General features: G+C 35.0%; 1 protein-coding gene across 2 annotated transcripts in view; it reads right to left on the reverse strand.

Moving 5' to 3' along the window:
* Positions 1 to 12,696, reverse strand: part of PREX2 (phosphatidylinositol-3,4,5-trisphosphate dependent Rac exchange factor 2) — a 168,630-nt gene that overhangs the window by 70,735 nt on the left and 85,199 nt on the right. For both annotated transcript variants that reach the window (XM_072329302.1, XM_072329303.1), the window contains exons 18-23: positions 12,071 to 12,219; positions 9,677 to 9,762; positions 8,112 to 8,248; positions 4,839 to 4,956; positions 3,809 to 3,993; positions 1,325 to 1,486 (exon numbers count right to left, since the gene is read on the reverse strand). In XM_072329302.1, coding sequence (XP_072185403.1) covers positions 1,325 to 1,486; positions 3,809 to 3,993; positions 4,839 to 4,956; positions 8,112 to 8,248; positions 9,677 to 9,762; positions 12,071 to 12,219 — 837 coding nt within the window. The remainder of the gene's footprint in view (positions 1 to 1,324; positions 1,487 to 3,808; positions 3,994 to 4,838; positions 4,957 to 8,111; positions 8,249 to 9,676; positions 9,763 to 12,070; positions 12,220 to 12,696) is intronic.

Genomic DNA, 12,696 nt, shown 5'->3' on the forward strand with positions numbered 1-12,696 from the left:
AGTCTATGGGGTTTCTATTTATAGAATTCGAACTTTCACAGTGAAACCAGGAGCCAAGCCAAGCTCAGGCATTCTGAAAGTCTTCTGTAACTATGGTTACCTTTACCTTGCCAAGAAAACGACCTATCTGTTCCTGAAATTCACTGCATTATTAATTGTTATTAAAAGCTCTAACTGTGAAACTAACAATCTTTCAATGGATGAGCTTTAAAGTGCAGTTGGTATCAAGTATATTTTTCTAGACACTACAAGCATGATGAAAACCTCCCCATGGCTTATTCACATCCAGCATAATACAATAGAATTTCACTTATTGTCTTGGCCTCCTACAAAGAAACTGTACATCATTCTCTCTCTCTTTCTCTCTCTCTCTCTCTCTCTCTATATATATATATATATATAGTTTTACTAGAGGAAAGGTATAAAATATCTCATGCTACTCAAACTCTACATATGCTATTATTAATATTACAACTAAGACATTTGCTTTCAAAAGAATATATTGATTTTAAATTGTTTTTAGAAACATGGAAATCTGTAGTCCAGGCAAACAGCTGAGAGCCTGGATGTTAAATAATGCAGTATCAGTACCACTTTAATCTCTCCTTCTGGGATTCAGCTCCTGAGTTTATTCCATTTTTTGTCTGAGACTACCCTATCCAAGTCTTTGGAAGCCATTTTTTTGGGTCTTTATCCCACACTGAACTATCCTTACAAGTTTCACTCCTCTTCCTTTAGAAAACATGCAACTTATTGAACAGTATAAAGTGTCTACACTAAACCTCTCACTCTCTATCAGCATATAAAGTATCAGAACAGACAAATTTTTAAGTGTCACAACTGAGATTGCTTAAAACTAGTCCCTAATTCCTAATAAGCAGGATGTTTTGTAAAAGTCATACTAATTTGAAGGGCATAAGAGATTAATTAAAAAATAACAATTTGATATTTAAAATTAAGACGTACTAGAAGGAAAAACAATTCTGCTGTTATCACTTCATCTTTGGTTAAAATCTGCCAGTTCAAAATATTGATCAAGAACAATAGCCCTTTTGTAGGAAATATGTAGCTGATTCTATTTGCAGCTGAACACAGCAAACAAGAAAGGATATGAACTACCCAGTGTCTAAAAAAGGGATGATAAAGAGCACAGCTTAAAAACTATTCTTTTAATAACTCAGTTTAGGCATTCAAGGCTAATCTTTCAGCCATATTTTTTTCACCATAAGAAACATTCAGAAGAATTATTCAAATGATACAATTTTGCTTGTTTGTTTTCCCTTAAAAGACAATTATCACAAAACTTAAGACATGCAGGCCATACCTTTTTATAACTAGAAATTCTTCGGTAGATATGTTCAATTTTCTCACTGCAAATAACACTGAATTTACTTTGAAGCTCAGTAGAGATTACTTCACTTAAGGAACTGAGACTGTTGCAGTTCTGCACAAACTGCTCATCACTTTTAGCCAACGCTTCCAGAATCTGAGAGATTAAAAACAAGATCATCACATTATGAAATAACATGACTAAAAGAACCCTTTACTTATCATCTCCTATAGTCTAGGCTGAAAAAGCCAGATACTCAGTTGCCTTCTAACATTATAGGCGTTAAATTCACAGAACTAAATCACAAGCAACAATGGAAATCTGGAAAGCAAGAAAGGTTTCTCTAAATTTGTCACTGTCACTGTCATAAATTATACCTGTAACAAGTAGTTTCACTTGCCTTCTCATAATGGAGTTCTCATAATGGATTTACTACTAATTTCCTACTAATGCAACCAACATGGCTCACCTGAAATTCAGCATTTGCTGTAATTACTTTAGCAGCACATATTACAAAGAGCTTATAAACCAATTCATTAGTTGTAGCAAACATACACCTGCCCAAGTAATGAATATTTTCTAAAAAATAAACAAGCATATAATAAATCTGAGTGATTTCATTTTTTTCATTCTTTGCGTAGAAAACATGAAATAGTGAACAGAGTAAGCTATACTGGGCAGAAAAAACTGAAGTCTTGCTATGATGAAAATAGTCCCAGCAAGCGATGATAGAAAACTGAAAGAAAGGAACCTTAAGCAGTTGAAGGTAGTATACAGCCCTTTTTTGAGTAAAATATTTATTTCAGGTACTGAAATTCACTGCATGATGGAGCATGAAAGATGCCTATTGCAGCTGCATCCAAACTCTGACAAATGTGTTTGAAAAGCACACATTTAAAGCTTAACAAAGGTCTAATAAATGTACCCCAAATCCAGATTAACACATATAAACAGAAGTGGCTTGAATTGTCCCTAGGAGGATAGAGGAAAAACTAACTCTTTTGCAAAAATGAGTACTTACTGCATTAAAATATTCCAATAATTTTGGTTACGCTTGCAATTTTTTGGTTTAATTAGTAATATTATTTCAATAATTTAATGGACAGATGAAAAAATGTCTTAACTGCATTAAAATTAAGTAGCTTTTGCAATACAACTTTGGTTACTTGTCACCAAAACACAGTAAAACTTTGTATAGGATCAGAAAGCAATCCAGGATTACTTCACTATACTATATATGATGCAGAATAGAGATGTTTACAAATGCAAAGCAACAACAAATACATGGCAAGATGACAGAGAAGGAAATGAAGAGAAGCATAATACCTAACTGTAAGTGCAGAGTTTACATACAGAGCACCAAGAACCATTTGCAGACAACTGTGATAGTTAAATGCTGCTACAGCTATTATTATTGCCACTGAGAAGAGACGTATGCTCATTTTGTCATTGTTTTTAAATCACTGGACATCTTCTGATCACTATCACTTTTCTAACAGTCATATTATTAAAAAACAATATTTAAGTGTAATTTTTGAATAATTAGCCAGCCTAAATAATAAGGGTTATGACACAGCATTAATTATGGCCAGAATCAGAGTACTGAAAGTCCTGAATGCAACAGTGGAAAAGTATTTCTTAAGCAGTTAGTAATTATTACCTCATTTCATATGTTGTTATGAATATAGGAAGAACTAACAATTTTCAGGCCAGTGACTTTTAGCATTAACTAGACCATTTCCAGTCTATGGGGCTGGACAACATGCACCCCAGGGTCTTGAAGGAATGTACCAGTGTGACTGTCAAACCTAAGCTAGTGGGTGGCAACCCTGACTACAGTAGGAGAGCTGGAACTAGACGACCTTTAAAGGTCTCTTTCAACTCCAGCCATTCTATGAACTATCAACAAAAAATCTTCACAATCCCTTTCATTACCTGCATGTTTTAATATCTGGAAATATTCACTGAGAAAAAACTTCAGTGTAAACTCTTAAGTTGCACTTGTTTTGCATTTTGCCATTGCTAGTCCCCACTATACACACAGCTTTATTTTATTTTAAAACATAAAAAGACAGATGCTGTGCTACTTCTATTACTGAAACAAATTTAAATTGTATATGCTATTTTATTTCATCAAAACCATATTTGGAAACTACTGCCTATCTTCACAAAGTTTTGATGTTTCACTGAACCTTCAACTTTATTTGAAGTTTTATTTGATAATTAAGAAGATAGGAAAAGACGTAGGAAGAATGGAAGACTGAAACTCTCATGTTTGTTCTATTTAGAGGCTCAATTTATAACCACATCATAACTTATTTTATTTCCTGAGTACACAATCATCCTTCTAAATGTAACAGGAACAAAGGTTACAAGATATTAAATAAAAAGCATACAACCCTAAGCAGAAAAGAAAACATATTGCTGCACTGGTATTAAGCTTAGCAATAATAAACACATAGAAAAATTGCTTCATACCTTTGCAGTCAAACTGAAAAATCCCTTTGGTTCAATCATTTTTTCTAACACATGGCACTTGATTCCAGCTGTGCTGTCATACTCGTAAACGACTCCATACTCCAGATGAACATTATCAACAGTCAGGCTTACGTGATCTTTCTTCCCATCTATTATTGCCATAGTATTAAACTTGTCAATTACCTCTAGAATAAAGAAACGCAAATCAGCAGAGGAGCACTGGCCATTGAAAAATGTATAATAAAAAGGACAGAGGAAAACCTTCTAGGAATAGGTATGGTTCGATGATTCTACTTGGAAATGTACTAATATCCCAACTAGGAGATGAGTGATTTAAAAATCAGAATGCCAAGAGGTTTATAAATGTTAAAATACTGCTACTGCACGAACAGACATGTCACTACAGACTCTTCACTGAAAGAGTCATTGCTGAAGGGGACTAATTCAATTTCACTTAAAATTTAGAGCTATACAATGCACCAAAAATAAATCGGAAATCTGAATAACTCTAAATAAGCCACAGTAAAATGTCCAGAAATGAAACCACTATGTCAGCATTTAGTCAGACAATACAAAATTCTCCTTAGCCACCTCTTTAATTATCATCCTTATACATGCATATGAATCCAGACTTATCTAAATGTCAATTGCCTGAAAATAATCTGAAGGAAAGCTGATTTGTTATTTCTCACACAGTAGTCACTAACTCATCTAATTTAACCTTCAGTGATTACTAGTGGTGACAATTCAGATAATTCCCAGCATTACAAATGAAAATTGAACAGCTTTTTCCTAAAGTGTTCACAGAAACCTTTTTTTTTTTTTTAATGAGACATAACAATTTTCAAAGAACAGCATGTTAAATTTACCTTTTTAGAATACAGAAAAAAGCAAACCCTTATGTAAAGCACATCCTACTGTCTGACTGTTTCATCTCTGAAAAAAAAAATAAATGAACTACTGCCTGTATTTTCCTTGCTACTTACACCAACATTCTGAGCAAAAACAAAATCAAGCCAGTACCATATACCTTCCACTTTGCAGTCAAAGGCATCTCCTCCATCATCACCAGGGGGTTTGGCATTTGTTTTCTGAAGATCTTCCTGTGCACTTTCAATGCTGTTGTAAATCCATTGTATAGAGTCTTGCTAAAAAAGCAAACAAACAAACAAAAAAGCTTTTACAATTGTAATTGGTAACAAATTGTCTAACTGCTCTCAAAGATGGAATAGTTGATTTACTGCCCTGATTATTATAATCTCTACTACCTTCTGAACACAGTTAAAAATAGAACTTTGAAAATACAGAGAATTTTGGCTTTGGTTAAAGCATTTCAATTCACTTAATTATTTCAAAATATACTGTCATGAAGCAGTAGCAAATCTGTGACAGTTTCATGTCTCTGCCAAAAATAATCTAAGACATTTCAAATCCAACTGCAGATTGAGAAATATTTGAGATAAGAAATAGTAAAAATAAAGAGAAAAATTTTTTGCTTTGCAAAATCTGCAGTTCCTCCACAAGACTGACAAAGATTATAAAAGGCCAACCAAACATACTGCACGTCCACCTAATCTATCACCCATGTATTGCTGGCAAGAAGATTACACACAACAGCTTTCATTCTTTTTTTCCTTTTTGACAGTTACTCTGTTAGATGTTTTACTTTACCACCCAGTTATCAAAACAGTAAAAGGACAGAATCTCAGGCTCCAGAAGTTCATCATCTTATGTAATCGAGGTGCATGTGAACACAAGAACAATGGCTTGGTCACACAGCCTATGAAAGCCATCTGCAAGCCTTTTATCTTGTTTTCTCCCCTCTCTTGTGTAGACACATGCCCACCACATCCATATGGATGGGCCTATCAAACATGGCATCTACAGAATGATTCCCTTACACTTCAAAAGAAATTTGACTGTCAGTTAATCATTGCATCTAAACAGCTACAGCAGAATAAGCGACACAATTATGACTAATCTGAATTCACTGAATTTAAAAAGAAGTTTGAGTCAAGAATTCAACGTTAAGCCTGAACTGAAAGTTGAATGTTGAAATGTTCAGGCAAAATGCAAAATACATCAGATTATGGGTTGATAATATACAATATTCTGCCACTGTCTTTAACCCATTAGTCCCAGACAACAACATTTCCACACAATGAAGGTACCCTCTCTGTATAGGTTCTATAGATTCATTCATGCCTTACTTCTCACTGAAAGGCACTAAAATATTTTAATAAGGGCCCCTGACTTTCAGAGCCCTCTGAGAGTTTTTGGAAGATACCTATGCATAAGATGAACAACATAAATGGTTTTGAAGCCCATTCGTCTTTGTAGGTACACCTGGAAGTTTGATAAGCATCTAAGTGAAGACTAAAAGGTTTCCTTGGCTCAAACACATGGGCATCACTAAGACTGACGTGCCAATATCTAACAAGTGATGTACATTGTGCCTAAGATTTCCTTTATTTCAGAATAACCTACTTCAATAGGAAGTCAACCCTTCAAAAGCTAACACAAGATACATTATTATATAATTTGGAAACGTGTTCTATAAATGCAGCACAGGGGTAATAAATCAGGCATAAATCTGTCACAACATGATTAGTATCACTGCAAATAATTGTTTGGAATTTCAAAAAGCAAAGTCAGTATTCTTTCTCTAGGCAAGACCAATAATATAAACACTGTCCAACAGAAGTTACAGTTATTCACACGGCAGTGATCTGAAATGAAGCTTCATGAACAAGGCAGCTTGGAAAACTCCTCACACTGAGAAGTGGAATATTCAGAACACAGAAAAAGATTCATTTTCAATTATGATACTGCCAACCACAGGAGAGAGTTCAATATTCATGTTAATTAAATGATAGAGTAATTACTTACAAAATAGGACAAATCCATAGTCATCTTCCAAATAATTAAAAATCCACATTTCTGATTAGTAAATTATAGTTTAGCTGTCTTGGTACCAGTAGGAATACTGCCGTCTAGACATTTGATAGCAGCAAATTCTAAACAACGATTTTCTTACAGATTCTCATGAATCTGGGGGATTTTAGTTATTAGTGATTTGCTAAAGATACATTTTTTTAGATTGAAATAAATACTCTCAATAGAAAAAATAGGTATGTATTCCAACATATTACACAAGTGGATGAAAAAAATAAAACAGCAGTGACATTGCATATAAATTCATTCCAGCCAACAGTAATTACTCCTTTTTCAATGTCATTAACTTCTGGAGGAACTCCACAGATAGACAAGAGAGAAAATGCACCTGGTACAAAAAAAGTAAAAACCTTTAATCATAGCCAGCTTTACTATCTGTGCAGATGGGCTCTTTACCATAGCCCGTATTCCCTTGAAGAATAGGTGAACTCTATATTGCTACGTGTTCAACAACTTCAATTTTATACTGCAGTTAAAAAAGCACAAACATTCAGACATTTTCATGAAGACAGTATTTTCATGACACAGTTCCAATTCTTACTTAGAATTCTTATCTCATTTCTATGCAGTAGGTTTGAGAGAAGGATTTCACTCCTGATTTTAATTGGATTTTTCTTCCCAGTTACCATGCTCTGAAAGAATCTGTGACGTTAATTAATGATACCAGCTCACAGTTTATGAAAAATTTGCAGGAACTTGGAAAGATTACATTATACAATCAGAGTGGTTTTGATTTTCCTCCCTACAATTTGTATCTTGGAAGGCAGGTTTTCTCCTACATTTATGTGAAAAAGATAACAATACAATGTGTATATTTAAAAAAGGGAACTTCTGTGCCCTTGAACTTCCATTTATTTCCTGTATTGGACTGCAGTGGGACCACAAAGGGACCTTCATAGACAAAATGTGGGCTCACTGCTCTCTATTTGGTGAAGCGTTTCAAAATTTTAGAAGATCAGCTTTCTGCATTACATTCTCGGGCTGATGAACAGGCACCTAACTGCATAAATCTCTCTTCATAATGATAGAAGTATACCTCCTACTGCTTTCAAGAAAAACCTGAAGCAAGCCTTTTAAAATCCAGTATTAAAAGTTAGTTGTAAGTTTGTATTTTTCAATGCAGAGATTAATCACATCTTGAACATATGTAATATACTGAGCAGTCTTCAGCTTTCATAATTCATCCGGCTTCCTTCCATTTCTATTTACCACTCCTTTCCCTTCATCATACTCAAACACAATAGATGCATGGATAGAGAACCACACCACGCTGTTTACTTTGGTTGCAGGGATTATTTCGGGAGAAAAAACAAGTAGAAAATTTGCAAGATTAACAAGTGCAATGTACCTGCATTGGACGCCGATACTTCCTGCATGCTGTGACATGAGCAATAACACTTGCATGAGTCTCCTTGCTGACATTAATTCCATTCACCTTTATTATGCATTGGCCAGGGTGGAGACCTGCTGCAGCTGCCACTGTTCCTATTAAAAAACAACAACAACACAAAACATGTAGTTGACAGACTTCCTTTCCTAAACATCTCTTTTAAAGCATTTAAAACATTTCCTTTACATTCCAAAAGCCCCTGACTTCAGAGTACTTCTGAAATCAGCTGGACTTAAACAAAACAGAATTCCACTGACATTTCCAAGGATCCTGTCTGTGTTTTTGTCTTTTTACCAATTCATTTATAATAGTCCTTACAATTTTAAGCAAAACACAAAAAGACAGCAGAAAAGAAGTTCTAAGAAACATCAGTAACTTCCAACAAATTCTATTTGTTTGAGCAATGCAAAATACATAGTTCAGCAATAATATGCTGGATTATGATGCTGGATTATGACCACCCACCCATTTACTTCCTTATGTTAGTAATATTGCTATTACTAGAAAGGTGTAAGTAAAGTCAAAACCTATTGGCTAGAGAATGCAAAACGGAACTGAATTTGCATGGCTGACAAGTAGAAAACCACATTACAATCTGTCAGTTAAGCATATCCAACAAAAAATAATAGAAACAATACATCTGTATTTCTATTATTTTTAGGTATTATGTGGTCATGGCACTGACCAGAAAAAATAAAAGCTGCAGGAATAGATAATAGTTGCATTTTAAATCTAATATCAATTAAAGTCTTTGGAAAGAATATTATTCCTAGCTATTGTAATCTACAAAAGTCTTGTAAATAAATTATTAAATGTCTCTCAAAAAGCAGATATTTTGTTCTTCAAAACAGACAACAACAACAAATACTATGATCCCAATTCAGCAAAGCACTTAAACATATGCTCAAAGTCTTCCAGGCTTAGCAAACCACACAAGCAAGACCTAGGTACAATTGAGGCTAATTGGAATAATGTACGTGCTTAATGAATAAGGACAGGCAGTTGAATTGAGTACCAGGTGCAGATATAATTACCACATCAACTCAACAGTCTGTAGTTTATTACTTTCTCTCAAAAATCTAATTTCTGGCACCACAGCCTAGGAAAAATAGAAAAAGAAGTCATCGAGCTCTGTTCAAATCTGGATGCTTTGCTGATCAATTCATTTTAAATTCCTCAACTGCAAAGGTAGTAGGAGGTGAAAGGACACAACTGCCCAATAATAGCTGAAAATACAGAGGTAGCTGGCTTCACCATTAACTATGTGCAATAGCAACAACAACAAAAATGCTTTACTTCTTTTATTACCAAGGCACCAATCCAAAATTTATCAAGTTACGGACAGCATTCACAGGATAATGAGTTTTTGGATTTGTCAGCTATTCATCAATCTGTAAGGAAATCACAACCTTAATATACCTCACCCTAATTACTCGGTGGATCTTATTTTGATTCATCTCATCCAGACCAGTTACATATAAAATGTATAATTATTTTTTGTACTGACAGCTCTTATAACTTACCTCTCCCAACAGCGTGGACGACTGAAGGGCCAAAGCCTCGGATTTGGAACCCAAGTCCATCTGCAGAGTCAGGAATCTTCACTGTCCTGATACATGCAAAAATCCAATATGAATATAGTAAAAGGTAGCATTTTGTTAATTAACATAAAAGTGGACAGCAATAAGTAGGATGTTTTTAACACCAGGGTGTAAAATCCATGCTTTCAGTCAGTTCACAGTTTCAGATTCAATATCATTCATTTTCTTGATCACTTGCATCACTCACATCAGAACTAAGAGCAAGCAGATACTGATACCAACCAGAGGAAGGCAATATTATTTCACGCAGAATTTCAGTATGCCAATTAAGACCAAAGCAGCCTGCAGATTTAAAATTCCTCCCAAAGGACCGCAATTTGAGTAAGTTGTCATAAAACAGCAAAATTGAAAGCCCTGGGAAGGCAAGCAATCTATCAGCCAACAGCACAGAGCCTGGAGACCTCAGATCATGGCAGGCCTCATCAGACGAGCTGCAGAGGACTATGGAGACTATGTTTGTGTCAGAACTTGTTAATTTTTATTGAAAAAAAAAAAATAATTAAATTCTTCCCACAGCCTTTCTATATGAAGCACTGAGCTTTTTGAAATAAGAGTTGCCTGCTACTGTTAATGTGTATACACATTGTGTTACACTCTTGCTTAGTGTATGTGCAGCAGCAATAAAAAAATCTTAGAATTATAACCAACAAAACAGGTTAGTTCTGAGAATTAAAATTCACATCTACTCCTTAAAATGAAACCCGAATTCACCCAAAGAAAGCTGATGTGATATTAGCTCAGATTCCATAAAAAGCAACACAGCTGCTTTAGCCCTTATCTGAGCTCGTTAGGTCACACATAACACTGCACTGATCCAACTCTGCAGTCTTTACTTCCAGAGCTAGCTCTGTTAATATTTAAGGGGTCTTTGCCCTGGACTCCATTTGCCAGTGCAAAAGAAAACTGATGGTGATGAGTGAATGTAAAATGCATATGAACTATAGGAATTCTGATATTCAAATAGATTTGAATAATATCATTGCATTATTTCTTGTTCTTTTGGGTTTTTTTTCTGGTATATATAACATCTGGTGTTTGGAGCCTATTACAAGCAGACACGAGATCCAAATCCCATTGCAGCCCACAAATTTGTACAAAATATTTGTTCAAAAATACACTTTGTGAACGTATTAATGAATAAACTAAGAAAGAACATTGCTAGAAGTTTCAGCTAAGAATTTGTCAGAGAATCATCTCTCTTGCCAACACAGTTGTGCTAGAAGCAGCCTCTGACAAATGCAGGCAGTACAGGAAATAAATTCTTAAACTCATCCGAACTCCTTATTCACCAGATCGTCTCTGTCAGCCCTGAAATTCACTCACATTTTCACTGTGTCAGAAATTGACCCAAGATCAGCATTAAAGAAACGCTAACATAAGCTTTTTATGTTTGCCATAGAACATTCATCTACAGTGCTGTTGTTGTTGCTGCTGCTTGGTTGCTGTTGTTTTTGTACTATCAGTCCAAATTATTGACTTCATGCCATGTTTCTTTCTTTGCTCTTTTTCCTGTTCTGGTTACCACTGTATTTCTCAAGACATCTTTCTTATTAACAGAAGAAACACATCTAAATTCTGCTGCTCAAATCGAGCTATTTTCAAGGCTCACTATGTGTTCTCTGACAACAGAACATGACTTCCTCTTTACTTTGCAGAAGCTGATGGGAACTTCTCCCAAATGCTGTTTCTTACTCTCCTATTTCACTATTCTTATTTATTGCTATTAGGTAGAAACCACTAACAACTGCATTAACCTTACTAGCAGGTCTATGCTCGTTTACATACCAAATGAAGCCAGGCATTAGGCCTCACTTAGAATTTCTTCTACATAACAAATTCCACTCAGGTAGGAAGGTTCAAAAAACTTTGTATAAAACTTCATCTGTCGCAGGAAGATTGGAATTTGTTTACTTGCCAAGGTTGCTTACACAACCAGCACACATACCAAAGAGGCCCATCAGATCAGAAAGTCCAGCTTCTGGCAAACTAGGAACTAATCCTCAGACAGAGGAACTTGTTTAATAAACATAGTAAGAGACAGGCGATTGAAACTGCCCGTGTATTCCAAACTTTATTCATACACTTGTGGTTTCTGCATACACATAGAGTGCCAGACCTGATGAGGTAAGCTCATTTCTCTTGTCTTTGCTGATGACAAACATAATAAAACAAAGTCAAAGCAGATCAAATTGCTTGGCTTTATGAAGTTAAGATTACTAATAACTTTAGAGTGGTGCTTTTTGAAGTTCTTCTTGCCTTTTAAAATTTGCTTCATTTGTAATTTCTAAAAATCTCCCCAAAGGAATGACAACTTACTCCCGTGGTTTAGTGCTCACAAGAACCCGCAGGGGCTTTCTGCTGTTTAAACACATTTTCAGGAAGCAATCCACTTCACTGAAGGGTCGCAGAAAAACCAGGTCACCATTAATGGCAAAGATTTTTTTTCCAACTTCCAAGCCTGCCATCTAGAAAACAATAACAGTTGTGTACACATTTCCCTTTTACAACCAACAACGCTGTATTTTCTTCTGCTTGCATGCAACCCCCAAATAAATAATGACCACATATTTAAAGAAAATTACTTATGCCCCCTTCATAAAGTACACAAGACATCAAAAGACACCCAAAGTGTTCGGGGACTGGTCACAGTAACCTATAAAGGGATCTAAAGACAAGCCCTAGTCTCATTCAGGAGGTTATGAAAGCATTACTACACTAGTTAATATTGGTAAATTAACAAAACCATCATCACTAATCCAGTTGGTTTCAATGTTGTGTGGTTTTGTTTTTTGTTTTTGTTTTTTTTTTTTGTGGTGATGTCACCTAGTCTGTCTTTCTCAAAAGGAATTAAAGCTGCTTTTGTAAAGATAAACACATACTAAGATTCAAAATAAAATGTATCCTTAGAACTTTTATGGCCATACCTTTGAGCAACAAATTTA

This window comes from Excalfactoria chinensis, chromosome 2 (assembly GCF_039878825.1).
Source record: "Excalfactoria chinensis isolate bCotChi1 chromosome 2, bCotChi1.hap2, whole genome shotgun sequence".
In the NCBI taxonomy this organism is placed as follows: domain Eukaryota; kingdom Metazoa; phylum Chordata; class Aves; order Galliformes; family Phasianidae; genus Excalfactoria; species Excalfactoria chinensis.